The sequence below is a fragment of the Osmerus mordax genome, chromosome 17 (assembly GCF_038355195.1).
Source record: "Osmerus mordax isolate fOsmMor3 chromosome 17, fOsmMor3.pri, whole genome shotgun sequence".
Classification (NCBI taxonomy): domain Eukaryota; kingdom Metazoa; phylum Chordata; class Actinopteri; order Osmeriformes; family Osmeridae; genus Osmerus; species Osmerus mordax.
This window is the reverse complement of record NC_090066.1, coordinates 5,669,994-5,684,829: the sequence shown is the minus strand read 5'-3', so window position 1 is coordinate 5,684,829 and position 14,836 is coordinate 5,669,994. Positions and strand designations below refer to the sequence as shown.

Genomic DNA, 14,836 nt, shown 5'->3' with positions numbered 1-14,836 from the left:
CCTGAATGTGTGTGTCTCCTCTCCCCAGCTCCGTGTTCAAGGGCTCGGCCGTGTGTGTGTACAACATGGCTGACATTCTGACCGTTTTCAACGGGCCGTTCGCACACAGAGAGGGGCCCAACTTCCAGTGGGTGGCCTACCAGGGCCGCATCCCCTACCCCCGGCCTGGGACTGTGAGTTCAGCAGCCCTGAGAAATCCTCTGTCACTCATTGCATGACAGTACACGTGAATTACTGAAAGAAATATTCAGTATCTAGTAGGGGTGTAACGATACACTCAGCTCACAATTCGATATGTATCACGATACAGGGTGTACAATATCACGATATTTTGAACAACATTTTAAATTGAACTGAAATTCAATTAACAGATTTATTTCCAAAACATTAAACATTTTCACTAATTTTCTTTGTTGTACATACAATTTAGGGAACTCAAGCGATTTCTGTGAATGCAATGAATGCACGCAGGTGCAGAGTAGATCTCATGCTGGTAGCTCAACCAATATCAGTATCAAAGTATCAAACGGACGTCATATTGTAAATATATTGCCATAACTACGATACATATTGTAAAAAATTTATATTGCGATATTTTGTTCCACAATATATTGTTCCACCCCTAATATCTAGCAACAGTGATAAAGAGAGATTGAGCAATATACTGTATGTTTTTTATGTTTATTATGCTCTTCTCAAAAAGTCTGACCGTAAAAATATCCACCTATGTCACAGAGCTAATCTCTCTCCTCTTATCTAAATCCCCCTCTCTTCCTTCATCTCGTACCTTTCAATCCTGCTATCTCTCCTCCCTGCGTGCAGTGCCCTGGTGGGGCGTTCACTCCAGACATCCACTCAACCAAGGAGTTCCCAGACGAGGTGGTGACGTTCGTCAGAAACCACCCAGTCATGTTTAATTCCATCTACCCAATCGGCAGACGGCCCCTGGTGGTGCGCACCAACGCTGATTACAAGTACACGTCCATCGCTGTGGACCAGGTCATTGCTGCTGACGGCCACTACCAGGTGCTGTTTCTGGGAACAGGTACTGTGACACCAAGCACCCTCTGGAGCACCTTCAATGTTGGCGTGAACCTGGGTTCGTCCAGGATGGGTCACGTTAGAATGACAGTCTGATGTTGTGAAACATTTCCGTCTTTGGAACAGTTCCAGTGTCACCATCTGTGCCTTTTGCTTTGTTCTCGCTACCTCATCATTTTTACTGACTGTGCAGTGTGTTTCAATGCAATTCCTGTCTGTGCATTTAACACAATTGATCCAAATGGCCGCTGACGCATTTTTCCATCCATAATGCTGACTCAAAGGTAGAGGGAAGCAATTTTCTACTTTGAGTACGGATGTGTAAGGCCAATCAGTGCACAGCTGTTTCATCACTCCTGCACAGTAAGCCCACCGGTATGTGGCACAAACATTTGGACACGCTCCGTAAAAATGCGGAGAAATGAGATTTGTGATTGTGCGATACACCTTTCCTGTGAATTATGAGTTTTTATAGAATACACCCACTGCTAGAACTGTCAGTGACAGATAGGCAAGGTACCTAGAAGTGGGGCCTGGTCCAGCAGCCAGCAGTTTTGAGGTAAAGGGATGGTTACTGGGGCAGAACTCTGCTATGGAGTTTAACAATCCAGGGAGTCTTTCTCTCTCACACACACACAGCTGCTTATGTTTATCAGCCTTCCAGATTCCTGAAGGGACGCCAGCAGTGTCTGCCTGCAGCCGGGTAGGCAGAGCAGCGGGTGCTTTGTGTCTGGGATGAGGGGGGATTTTATCAGGGATTTCCAGGAGCTCATGGCTGTAACTCCTGCTCTCTCTCCTCCCTCAGAGGTGGGGGCATAAACAGACGTGAGCCTGGGTTGTGGTGCCTCTGTCCTCCCTGTGGCCTATGTCCTCAGATCCTCTGAACTCCCCCCCCGCCCCCACACACTACTGGGCTCTGTTGATACTGGTCACAGCAATCACGCTTAATTCAAAGACAAATATGTGAGAGGGGAAACAGAGCTGGTTTTATTTATTTTTTCAAGGGTGGTTTCCATTTTGTATTCTAATCCCATGGACCGCACGCACGACCCTTCGGTGCACTTGCCTGTGGTGAGGTTGGTGTCTGTCTGGACTGTCTGGACTGGACTAATGTCTAAGGACTGTCTCCTGTGTGTGTGTGTGTCTGTGTGTGTGTCCTACTTCAGATAAAGGAACAGTGCAGAAGGTGATAGCCTTGCCTACCAATCGTTCCCTGGACGAGGATCTAATCCTGGAGGAGCTGGAAGTGTTTAAGGTTCGGTCCTCTCTCTCCCTCTTTCTCTCTCCCTCTCTCTTTCTTTCTCTCTCTCTCGCTATTTCTTCCCTTCTTTCTATCTCTTTCTGACTCTCTATCTATCTATCTCTTTCTCTCTCTCCATTTCTCTTTCCCTTTTCTTCCTTCACATCAAAGGGAAGCAACCAAAGGAAGCTTGGCCACAACACAAAGAGATATGGAGCAGACAGGGGTGCAGCAGAGAGGGGTGGAGCAGCTGGACTGCTAATGCAGGGAGCCACATTCAGGACAGGAGATAGATGACCTGGGCACCATTGAGACAGCTGAGAAACATACACACCAGATCCAGATACTTTATCACCACTCCAGAATCTTCACACGTGCTCTCATGGCCTCGACTGTTGATCTCAGATAGCCCCTGTGTGATGCTAGATCTGTCAGAGCAAAGTCTGCAGTAGTGTCTGAATGCACCTGGACTGCATTGTGGATTCAATTGTTTCACTTTCACAATGTTGTATTTGGCCAATGTTGACTTTTATTTGTTTTTATTTCAGAACCAGGCACCAGTGACAAACTTAAGGATATCGTCTAAAAAAGTATGTTGGTATCTCAACCACTACTCAACATACCTTTCTATGCAGTATCATACACTGGTGACAATCACTTCTTAAGGACACTGTAAAAAGCAAAAACATGTATAATAACCCAATATTTTAGCATAATTGCTATGCTCCATTCTTCTGTCAGTAAGTCATTTATCATCTGTCTGGTTGACCTTTGAACTGTCGGCTTACAGCAACAACTTTACGTCAGCTCCGAGCATGGGGTCTCCCAGGTGTCCCTGCACCGTTGCCATGCCTACGGGGAGGCATGTGCTGACTGCTGTCTGGCCAGAGACCCCTACTGTGCCTGGGACGGCCTGAGCTGCTCGCGCTTCTACCCCTCTGTCAAGAGGTACACACTCCTGATTCTAACACACACTTGTACACACCCTCCTGACTCTAACACACGATGGTACACACACTTCTGGTTGCAACACAGACTGCTCCAGATGGGCCCTGCGTGTTAAAGGTTACACATTAACACCTTCCTTCACTTCAGCATACCTCATGTAATGACTGACAGTAAAAGACAACTTTTACACAGTCATTGACTCGGTTCAAGTTGTTTTTGTCCAAGATAAAAGTAAACAGCTCAGGGAATGAGTCAGGACTGCCCAGCATGCACTTCCTCCCCCCTCCCTCTCCCACTATCAGTCAGCCACAGGTCATGTTCAGCTTGGTCCTGGAACAGAGAGCCTCCCTACCCACTCTCTCTAGCCTCGATCTGCTTGAAAGGTGTCAGCTGTTTATCCTGCGCCATCCTGTAAGTGTTGGAAGTGAGACTGCACCATACGGTGGAATAACACAGTCAGATTTTCCTCAAACATGCCAGAGTCTGGCTCAACATGTTTCTTTCTTCACTCTCGGTTGACAGAATGGTTGCCATTTGTGGTTTCAGCCAGGAAAGCTCCTAATCCTTTCAGATGTACAGTGTTCTGCAGCTTGATAACAGGCTTTGCAGAGTAATATTAAAAAGTGTGTGATTTGTCTCTGTGTGTGTGTGTGTTCCATCTGCTACCCAGGAGAAGCAGGAGGCAGGACATTATCCATGGAAACCCTCTAACACAGTGCAGGGGATTCAATCTGAAAGGTATGGTACATCCCATCAATGAAGTAACTTCATATTTACCATGCTCACCTGATGGGGTCCACTGAATCATCCACTGAATCATTGGTTTAGGAAAGGGTGTCATTTAGTTCCAGACCCTCTGGTAATATCCGAGAATGAAGGTTCAGTAACGGGTGCACTCACTCTGTGTTTGCGTGTGCCTGTGTATGTGTGAGTGTGTGTATGACCGTTTTGGGGGTGTGGGGTTCTCTCCTGTTCAGAGCGATGTGTCAGAGCGTCAGCTGCCATACAGTCCAGCAGAGAGGGAGCCTCAGTCTCCAGGGGTTCTGTGAATGAATGTGTCCCATGAGATCTTACCATATGGCCATGACACTAATTAGTCTATACGCTGTCATTCATCCAGCACACTGACAGATTACTTGCCAGAACACAAACAACAGATGACAATGTTGACAGCTGAAGTCAAGGTCAGCCTAGATCTGTCTGTCAGCAACGGGAAGCTTTTCATTGTGCATGCAAACTCCAATGAAGCAGTGCGCCTGATGATTAGGTTGTGGTTTGATTGGGATGCGAGTGTCACATCCTCATCTTTGGTCTGGTCACCCTCCCCTAACACACAAATACCCAGAACAGAGTGAGATGAATACAGCTCTGCTATCTGCTGATCAGTGATATTGAAGTGTGTGTGTACGTGTGTACGTGTGTTTGGGTGTGTGTGTACGTGTGTGTGTGTGTGTACGTTTGTGTGTGTGTGTACGTTTGTGTGTGTGGGTGCGTGTGTGTGTGTGTGTGTGTGTGTGTGTGTGGGGGCTAGCTTACAGAAATGCAGTGGAGATGACGCAGTACGGAGTGAAGAACAACACTACCTTCCTAGAGTGTCTGCCCAAATCACCCCAGGCTTCCATCCGCTGGCTCATCCAGAGAGACAACGACAGGCGGAAAGAGGTCAGAGTTCACGCAGATGTGGATAGCTTGATGCGAAACGCAGTAAACTCCTAATTCCTTGTAAATGAATAACAGACGAGCCATAAAATATAATCTCTTTGATATGAATGGGACCAATGACCAGCATATTGAGATACATTAGGGAGTCCAGAGACTGTTACTGTCTGATATTGTGTCATACAAGTCATTCAAACGAATGTGCTCTGAGCTTGATCCTAGTTTGCGATGCTTCAGAATTGGTATTTCAATTTTTTTACTGGCGGTGGTACCGAACAGTCAAGATCAAACAGGATATGGGCCATAACTAATGAGTGGTATTCTCTGCAGGGAAATATTTCAGAAATAACCGACACTTTTTAAAACTGTCCTAACTCCCCCTTATACCATGGTTAAATGGAACTACACACAGGGGGTAGCCGCATGAGATGGACTCACATCTTTAACAAATTTAGCCTTGAATTATTTCTTGCTCGTAAAGTTCTTCCATTACTTTGGTATTGGTTTCACTCAAGGGTAGAAAAGCCCGTCCTTATTTAATTAAATTCTTACAGTAAATTGGGCATTTTAACTTCCAACCATTATAAGATCCAGCTTGACTCTGAAGCTAGTGAACTAGGGGCTAATATTATTATGCCCTGGGAGGGCTATTTCAAGTGATGCATATCAGCCAGTACTTTAAACTGAGAGTTTATACAATATTCTATTGTAAGTATGATTGTGAAACCACCCCCTCTCTCTCTCTCTGAATGTGTCTGTCTCTGATATATATTGTGTCCCTCTTCCTCTCCACCCTCCAGGTAAAGCTGAGTGACAGGGTGCTCTCCACAGAGTACGGCCTGCTCCTCCGCTCTGTCCAGCTGTCCGACCAGGGCCTGTACTACTGCCTGGCTACCGAGAACACCTTCAAACGCACCGTGGCCAAAATCCGTCTGCGGGTCCTGAGCGAGGCCATGGTGAGCGTGCTGACAGACAAGCAGCAATCCCCCTGGGCGTGGGCCAGCTCCCTCCACCCCAAGGCCCTCCTGGCTGCCTTCAGCCCTGCAGAGAGCCTGGCCGTGCAGCAGTACTGCAAGGAGAGGAAGCAGCTCCAGAGCATGCACCAGGGATCCCTCCGGGGAGACCTGGCCAAGCTCAAGCCCCTGATGGACCACAGGAAGAGCCGGAACCGTCGGAATCACCTACCCGGGGTTTGAACAAAAGGGTTAGGAGGAGTGTGGTGACTCGGTGATAGACACACACACTCACATACTACCCCCTCTCCCCCACACACACACTCTCACACACACACACACACACACACTACAACACAGACTCTGATGTTCCACCCAGTGGATCTAAAGGCTTACTCTGGTCCCTGCTCCATGTCGTGTATGGTGGAGTTGAATGTGAGGGACTGTGAGCATGGCCTGGGCTCTCTCTTGTCTTACACTATATGCATGAGGCGCTCGCACCTGAGGACTGGGATGCAGTATACACAAACACAATACAAATGATGTGGATTCATGAGTTACAATCGATCGTCACAAATGTCTTTCTTTCTTCAGCTTGAGAGCTTTAGGTCGGCTTCAAACAAACGCAGAGCCTACAAGTAATCATGGCTGGTCAATGTCAATCACATTGTGGAGTGTGTGAGTATGTTTTACTGTGGACACTGGCTATAAGGCTCGGCCCTGAAAAGATCATGTACAATTATAGTCAAACTGTGTTTCTGTTTACATCTACTTCACTTAATCTTTTTGCTAAATCTACAGAGTTATGTTCAAGTTGTCTTGTTAACTTGTATTCTTAAAGGTATGCTCAGAATTTTTGTTCTGTTGACATGGAAAGTCCTGCTCCTCCCAGGGTTCCTAACTGTTTCTTTATCTTATGTTCCACCATGGCTGTTTATACAAGGGACAGATCTATGGTGTGGTACTGTGTAAGTTGTCCTAATAAAACATACTGCGGTGTCGGAAATTAAAACACAGTGGATAGGCCAAAGTACTCCTCCAGTTCAGCTGGCACCCATATGCAAAAACCTCATACATTGGCTGGAACAGGAACCTGGAAGCTTGGCTATGCACACATGCCTGAACACACACACACACTCACGCTCACGGGTGATACGTTCTTGTGTTTAAGCACAGAGGCATGTTAATGTGGACACGCTTTATCGAAATGTCATACCATGTCCTGATTGGGTACTCCATGTACTGATTGTGGTTGCTAGGTTGCATTTAATCTGTGTATCCCATGAGTGCAGATGTGCCTCCCAAGACAATAGCCAAAGCAGAATCTCCCCTCATTCACATACATACACCCTAGCACATACCCTGTCCCACACACAAACACATTAGTAAACACATACATGCTAAATATTCTAATAGGTTTCCAAAACTGAGGAATTCTTGTTGCTAAGCCTTCACTTCTGAATTAATACACTATAGCCGACATATTGCAACAAGGTGTTGCTACACTGATTGATTGCAGCTTGGCTGTGCATGCACTAATTAGCTCAAGCATTTTAATACAGTTCAACTTTAATTTAAGGAAAACACAAAACCTTTTGGCTAACATTGCTACTTTGTTGACAAATCGTTCTGGCCAATCTGTTTGATTTATACACTGTGTTTCACATCAAGCAACCAATTCATGCATGGCTAGTTTTTTGTCACTGTACAGAAGCATGTGCCTTTGTGGCTGTTTCTGGTCTTAGAATGGATTACAGTATTGGTTGACCACAATCATAACAGAATCGCATATATATTGGATTTCGTAGTCAGTATAATTCAGTGTTTTGTTCAACTAGGGGAATATTTTTCCTTTCCCTGAAAGCCAGCAGAATCAAGAAAGACATAATGAAACTATTATCAAAGCTATCATAGTGAATTACTCATTTGACTCAAAGTTTGGGAGAGGGTCAAACTAGCTTCCTCATTTTATATAGTGTGAATAATTCATTCATTGTGGTTTCGCCAAGTATAGCCAATGTAGATATAGATGTCTTTGGTTTGTGTACAGTTCATTTCTTATTTTCATCATTGTAACTTATGTTAATGTTGGACTTTTGTGGATATGTGTTCATCAGTGTGACCCTACTGTATATAATTTCAACATATTCATTCGGTAACCATGACTGTATCTGCACATTGCAGAGATATATTTTCAAATGATTTTTTAATACCTAACATATTGTTCCCATAGGTTCGTCATCATCACAGTTAATGTTGTGTCAATGTTGTGTCAATGTTGTGTCAATGCTCTCATGAAACTTATGTATTACTATTTATTAATGTAATGTCAGCCTGAATAAATACATTAAACTGTATGTGAATTTTATTGTTGCTGTTCTTAACTTCTGTTCTTAAAAATATAGAAACATATACTTTTTTTTTTGAACCACAATAAAGTTTTTATATGTTAGTCACGTTCTGTCCAAAAAGGAGTCATTCATAACCAAGCCACTACTGTACAGTTCCCTTGACTAAATATTTCACTGAACACACTGTGTGAGAGGATGGGCACCTGTGACTGTGTTATGGTAGCCGTGGTCAGAGAGAGGAGAGGTGGTCAGGACATCCAGACATGTCCCTGGTAATCTGAATAAATGGATGTAGATGTCAGCCTCTATCTCAGACTAACTGAGGACCCATAACCACAGGAAACCTGCAGTGGGCCATTTAAAACCCATAAAACTAAAGAGTTTCCTCAGTCGGGCAACACACAATTCTTTTTAACCAAACAAACCCAGGTGACATGCTGAACCACAGAATAATCATCTCCTAGACTGATTTTATTCCTGTTTTGATTTACAGGCCGCATGGGGTGAAAAGTGAACTGAATGATATTGCTTTAAAGTGCACAATGGAGGGTTTTGTTCCAAAATGGTCTGGTTTGGATTGAGACTGTGCCATGTTAAGACCTTTAAAAGATCCTTTGAGTACAGCATAAAATGAAAAAAAAGAAATTATTTTCCTTTTAATAATACTTATGACTCACAGTTCAACATTGAACTGAATGAATTTACATATTTTCATCTGAACGTTAATACCCCATCAGAGTACCTTTCTCTCACAGTGGGAATCCAGCACAGAGAATTACATTAACAGTCCAGTCACATTAGGGGAAACCTCATCTACAAATCCCAACATACCAAACAAATTAACAATGTTTAAAACAAATCATTTGAAATTCTCACAGTATTTCCTCTGCGTATCAAAGCAATGCTTTTCGAACATTATAAACGTTTAGCATTATATGCTAAAATTACAAAAATGGCTACATATTTGTCAAAATAGGTCAGAGGCACAATAGCAGCTTGTTGACTTCTATGTCATTCATAGATTGTGGAACTTCAGCTCACACAATATTTGAATTTTTGTTTCGTCTCATTATACAGTACCCCACCATACAGAGAACAAATATGGCTGTCCCGAGGCCTATCAGAGATTTTTGCACCATGCCCAGCAGCTGGACACGGGACAGCAGCTCTTTCTTAAACATGTCTGCTGTCTCATCATCGAGCGATGCAGTCTGCCAAAACACACACAGACACACACAGGGATGAAGACGTAATTAATGACAGCAAGAATATAGTGATACACTACCTATGTCAGTTGAGCGAGCCTAGAATAATTTACTCTGGGTTCTACATTAATAATTTAATGTTTGTAATGAGTCCAGAATAAAAGAAAAATTAATTAAACATTGCTGGTAATGCTTGTTTGGGGTGTACATACTCAATGGGTTACAGTGAAAGCTACTACACCTTCCGATGAGGCAACCATGTGTGGCATGGTACAGAATGACTTACCTCATTTAACCAAACTAAAGGGAATATGGTGTAGTCCTTCACTTTGTTCAATACACTGTAGAAAAAAGAGATGGGGTGATTAGTGTCCCTTCATAAATCAGGGAGTCAGGTGGCTGAGCGGTTAGGGAAGCGGGCTAGTAATCTGAAGGTTGCCAGTTTGATTCCCCGCCCGTGCCAAATGACGTTGTGTCCTTGGGCAAGGCACTTCACCCCTGCTTGCCTCGGGGAGAATGTCCCTGTACTTACTGTAAGTCGCTCTGGATAAGAGCGTCTGCTAAATGACTAAATGTAATGTAATGTAATGTATTAATCAGAAGGTTGTTGGTTCGATTCCCGGCCGTGCAAAATGATGTTGTGTCCTTGGGCAAGGCACTTCAGCCTACTTGCCTCGGGGAGAATGTCTCTGTACTTACTGTAAGTCGCTCTGGATAAGAGCGTCGACTCAATTTTAATGTGAATGTTAAGTATAGACTCCATTGCTTGAACTTACGTGATAACCTTTGAGGGTCCATACATCATGTTGACCTGAAGCCTCTTGGCAAACCTCAGAGTGAAGCCTGTGGTCTGACAGAAGCAAACATCCCCATCAGGTACATCACCTGTAAACTAGAGCCTAAACAGTTAACTAGCTCAGTGCTAGAACATGGCACTACGGATCTGCAGGTTCAAATCCCTTTGAATAAAAGTGTAGGCTAAATGAATACATGACATTAAAACTAGCACTAGTGCACCAGGTTTGTTTGTGGCTTACTGGCTCTACATCCAGGTATGTGAAGTGGTGCTCTATGGAAGGACTCAGGCCCAGTACATCCTCTGTCAGGCTAGGACTGCCGTACAGGAAATGGGGTAGGGAGATGTAGACTGGGGTGCCTGAGAGGAACAACAACATCATAAGCATTTAAACGTTGATGCTTTTCTATTGGAAGTTTGACAGAACATTGATCGCATGTATGGGTGGGATTCGAACCCATGGCCCAGATGTCACTAGCTTTCATAGCTGATGCTGGCTCTCACCGTCACGGCATTCACCGACGCCAAGGACTCCTCCTACGGTGCAGTTTTTCGTGGACAGAAGGTCCTTGCAGTAACACTGGTTGTCAGGGTTGATCGAGGGGGCAGCTAGAGTCTTCTCATTCAGAGTGTAACGGTACACCTGGATCCCCTTTAGGTCCTGGCTGGACTCATACTGGGCAGACACAGACCTAAGAGGGCTCAGAAGTGTGAGGTTCTCCGTAGACATGTGTTGTACCTTGTTTTACGGGGCTTGGTGAGTACTAGGCTGCCCTCTAGTGGCGATCCACCGAAGCATCAATAACATGGGAAAGTAATATCCACAAAATACACTAATTCATTCATTTATTCAGATGTATCCAAATCATCTGACAACTGTGCATGAAATCTGCGGGGTGGGGGGGATACAAACGCGAGATACAAACCCAAACTCCCTTATCTTGGTGAGCCTGTATTATTGTACTATTGACAAACATGATTCAAATTGAGTGTCAGGACACTCCACAGTGCATGGTGCTATGGTATTGTCGTGATTGGAGCATTCAACATATTCTTTAAAACCCCTCACCTGCAGATGTCTGACACAAAGAAGAACAAAGGCTTCTTCTTATCCAAGAAAGGAGGAAACGAGGATGCATCTGGGACACACAGTTCAATGATGATAAGAATCAGAATCAGAATTTGGTTCATTCGCCATGTATGTTATACAAACACGGAATTTACTGTGGCAGGGAGGTGCAAAACACAAAACATATACGAATCTTAAATTAAGTAAAACTACTAAAGTGTAACTATTTCTAAGAACTAAACAATCTAAGAATAAAACCATTTAAATATAAAATAATATATATATAAAAATAAGAATAAAGAATGAGCAGCATGGGTGGTCAACACAGTGCAATCAGATAATAGAAGTTAATATTAGTGAGAATAATGATGAACCTCTTCTACCAAAAGCCTTTTTTCCTTAAATTCCACTAAAATAATATACTCTGACACCAATAACAACAGAAATATGTAAGTCTGGTACTTGTACGTGGTACTGTGCTTCTATATTATATTCCCACAGTATAAGTTTCTATAAAAATAAAAATAAACTTCACCACATACCTGTGCCATTGATCATGTTGCAGTATGTGTCATTCCAGTAAGGCACGGCCCTAAACGACAAAGAATCAACTTCAATTCGTAAACTATTAGACAAGCAATTTAGCATTGACAGTCTCACCTTAACTTTCTGGCTACTTTAGAGTGGGGGGTTCTGTGGGAAACTTACTTCCTACCCTGAAACATGTCAATGGTAGAGACTTTGGAGATATCATCCTTCCCTGTGAATATATTGTAGGGTCCATCATAGGTATCGTTGTACTGGAAACAGATTGGAGAACGACGGTGTGAGTAACAATACGTTATCAAATCATTTAAACCACCCCTTCCCAACAAATGACTGATATTGTGTGGCTACATTGCATGACTGGTACTGTATAACACAATATAGCCTAACTTACAGGGGCAAAAATGCCCACAGTTCCCTTCAGGATGGGGTCGGTGTAACCCCAGAGAAGGTCCTTGACAGTGCGGCGCTGGAAGAGAGAGGCGTTGTTGTTCTTGATATACATTTCCAAAACCGGGTGAAACAGCTTAGGAACCAATGTGTACGCACCCTGGAGAGAGAACACTCATGGTATGAGATTCAACACACAACTATATTACATAGCACATTCATGGCTGGCTTGTTTAAAATGTAAACTCTATCATGAGCACACATGGGTACGATAATCATTCCCTTTAACACTGAGATAAAGGCATAATATGAGTTACTAACAGTTTTCTTTTATGACTCAAGATATAATTGACCATTCATATTGGCTTATCAGCCTTATCAACTGTTTGAGTGCACACCCGCAGATAGACTGAATGACTGCAGTCATGTGGTTAAGATGTCTTCCACAGGTGATCTCCAGCAACACAGTCCAATCTTTAGTAGCTAACTCAACAACAGCGTCACATTGTTTTAAATTCATACCAAAGTATAAACTAAACTGAGAAACTAAACAGATAAATCAATTCATTTGAATTCACTTTGGTAATCCTGAAGGAAATTCATTACTTTGATGACTTATGTCATGTAATGCCACTGTGATGTACCTCCAACATTCCATACAAGAACCCAAACATTCGACCAAAGATGAAATCCTCCTGGGTTTTGAGTCCAGGTTTCCATCTTAAAGTCAAAGACACTCAATGCTGAAAACCCACCCCATTCCTGACAACACAGTGGAGCCACTTACAGCCACAGCCAAGTTGAGGGTAGTGACCATGTCCTCCTCTGGTCCCACAGACATTGAGGGATCAAAGATGGCCCCCGCTGGCAGCAAGAAGGACACAGTGTGGTTGGGAAAGGCTGTTATGTTCTCTTTTGCCAAGTACCTGGTCCTGGGAGAGACAGGTTGGGTGGTGGGGGGGGGGGGGGAGGATTAAAGACAGACAAATAAAAAAACTTTAAACTCCAGACACCTGGCATAAACCTTTGAACTGATTATTATGTGTAGAATCAGATTGAGTAGCGTTATCTGTATGAATGACGCTTTGCACAACATGTTCCTGCTAAGTGACATTACACGTGCAGTGGCACACAGTTGAAATAATAGATGATAAAAAAGCTATAAAAAAATAACATACTTTTTAGGAATAGCATTGTGATAGAATGCAAGGATGCATGCACATGCATCTAATGACATATTTTGTCTTAGGCACCAGAGTAAGGCACACCTACTTGTACGCATAGGGTCCCTTCTCCATGACCACAGGCTTGGCTCCATGCTCAAGCACCTCTAGGGGGTTCTTCACATCAAACAACCAGAACTGTCGATACACCACTGCCCCAGCAGACACCCAGTTGTCATAGGCTGTCGTGCCAGGCTCGATGACAGCCTCCTGCGAGCAGGCGGACACAGAGGATGGCTATTTTTAAACGATGCTCAAGATTTCCAACAGAGCAGCTGCTCCTTCGCTGCCGTATTGAAAACGGCGCATTGCTAATAAAGGCCCTTTGATCTGTCTGCCATCCAGGATCTCTCTGCCACCCGAGTCAAGCTGCGCTCTGATTTGAGAGTACAAGTCATCGTATCGCATGCACATCCCAAACACATGACTGTATGTTGTCTGCCTATTCCTCTCTCCAGACCACCCCTCACATATGTATACCTCCCCTGCAAAATAGTAAACGGGTACCAACCTTCTCCACAGTGTCCTTAATGACAATGTTTCCTACGGGGATGAGAATGCCTCCGAGAACAGCCACCAACGCCCCAAACACAGCTCCAGAGATCAGCCCACACCTCCTGTCACAACAGCCCATGGCGCCGGCGGATATGTGTGTGTACGCCCGCGTGTGTGTGTGTGTGTGTACTGTATGTGTGTCCCTCCGTCCGTCTGTCTCTGTCTGTGTCAGGCGGTGTGTGAGGCAGTATCCGAGGCAGCAGCGGTGTCAGAGGAGCAGAGAAACTGGGGGACAGGTGGAGGTGGAGACTGCCCTGGCAGTGGCCCAGGACACGGCTCGTGGTGGGGATTACGCAACATCCGAGGGTTGAAGGTTGGGAGGAGTGCACTCCTGCCCCTGGGTATCAGTGCACTATCGCAGAGCTCTTTAATGCTCTGCTCATCAGAGCAGTCTGGAGGGGTGTGTTTGAAAGAGAAGAGGACTAAAGAGCCAAACCGCAAACCACCACGATATCTACAGTACAACTGAGAAGTGCAAGACATTTGATCTCAGTCATGCATTTAAACATACTGGATGATTTACTATGTTTCATTTTCATCCACTTTGGGGGGGAGTGACGATTGGATGTCTGCTGCCTCTGGGACGTCCTTCACTTTGCTTTAGAGCACGTGCAGATTTACGCACATGCAGATTTATATAGACTAACATGCCCATGATCCATCTTAGAATATAGACAAATTACCACATGAGTGGTAACACACCACTTAGGGTTAGTATAACTTATAACCTTGACCAGATCAATAAGGTCAGAACAGAGCAGATGTGTATATAGGGCTTAAGTAGCTTGAAATTAAGTCCCTCTTCCTTCAATGAACTGCCAAGTCATTCTCACCCCATTCTTAAACTTGCGGTGAAGAGC

General features: G+C 44.1%; 2 protein-coding genes across 2 annotated transcripts in view; one reads left to right on the top strand and one right to left on the bottom strand.

The window, feature by feature from the left end:
- sema3c (sema domain, immunoglobulin domain (Ig), short basic domain, secreted, (semaphorin) 3C) overlaps window positions 1-8,198 on the top strand; it is a 31,333-nt gene extending 23,135 nt beyond the window's left edge. The window contains exons 11-18 of the mRNA XM_067254067.1: window positions 29-173; window positions 823-1,045; window positions 2,208-2,296; window positions 2,830-2,871; window positions 3,072-3,229; window positions 3,900-3,967; window positions 4,761-4,891; window positions 5,689-8,198. Coding sequence (XP_067110168.1) covers window positions 29-173; window positions 823-1,045; window positions 2,208-2,296; window positions 2,830-2,871; window positions 3,072-3,229; window positions 3,900-3,967; window positions 4,761-4,891; window positions 5,689-6,084 — 1,252 coding nt within the window. The 3' untranslated portion in view covers window positions 6,085-8,198. The remainder of the gene's footprint in view (window positions 1-28; window positions 174-822; window positions 1,046-2,207; window positions 2,297-2,829; window positions 2,872-3,071; window positions 3,230-3,899; window positions 3,968-4,760; window positions 4,892-5,688) is intronic.
- A 75-nt stretch (window positions 8,199-8,273) lies between these two features.
- cd36 (CD36 molecule (CD36 blood group)) lies at window positions 8,274-14,122 on the bottom strand. The gene is made up of 12 exons (XM_067254068.1): window positions 13,933-14,122; window positions 13,471-13,631; window positions 12,986-13,130; window positions 12,203-12,358; window positions 11,971-12,062; window positions 11,805-11,854; window positions 11,263-11,332; window positions 10,698-10,885; window positions 10,435-10,553; window positions 10,174-10,247; window positions 9,684-9,738; window positions 8,274-9,403 (listed from the first exon to the last, which is right to left on the bottom strand). Exons 1-12 carry the CDS (start codon window positions 14,053-14,055, stop codon window positions 9,230-9,232), a joined length of 1,407 nt encoding a protein of 468 aa, XP_067110169.1. The 5' UTR covers window positions 14,056-14,122; the 3' UTR covers window positions 8,274-9,229.
- Window positions 14,123-14,836: the final 714 nt, after the last annotated feature.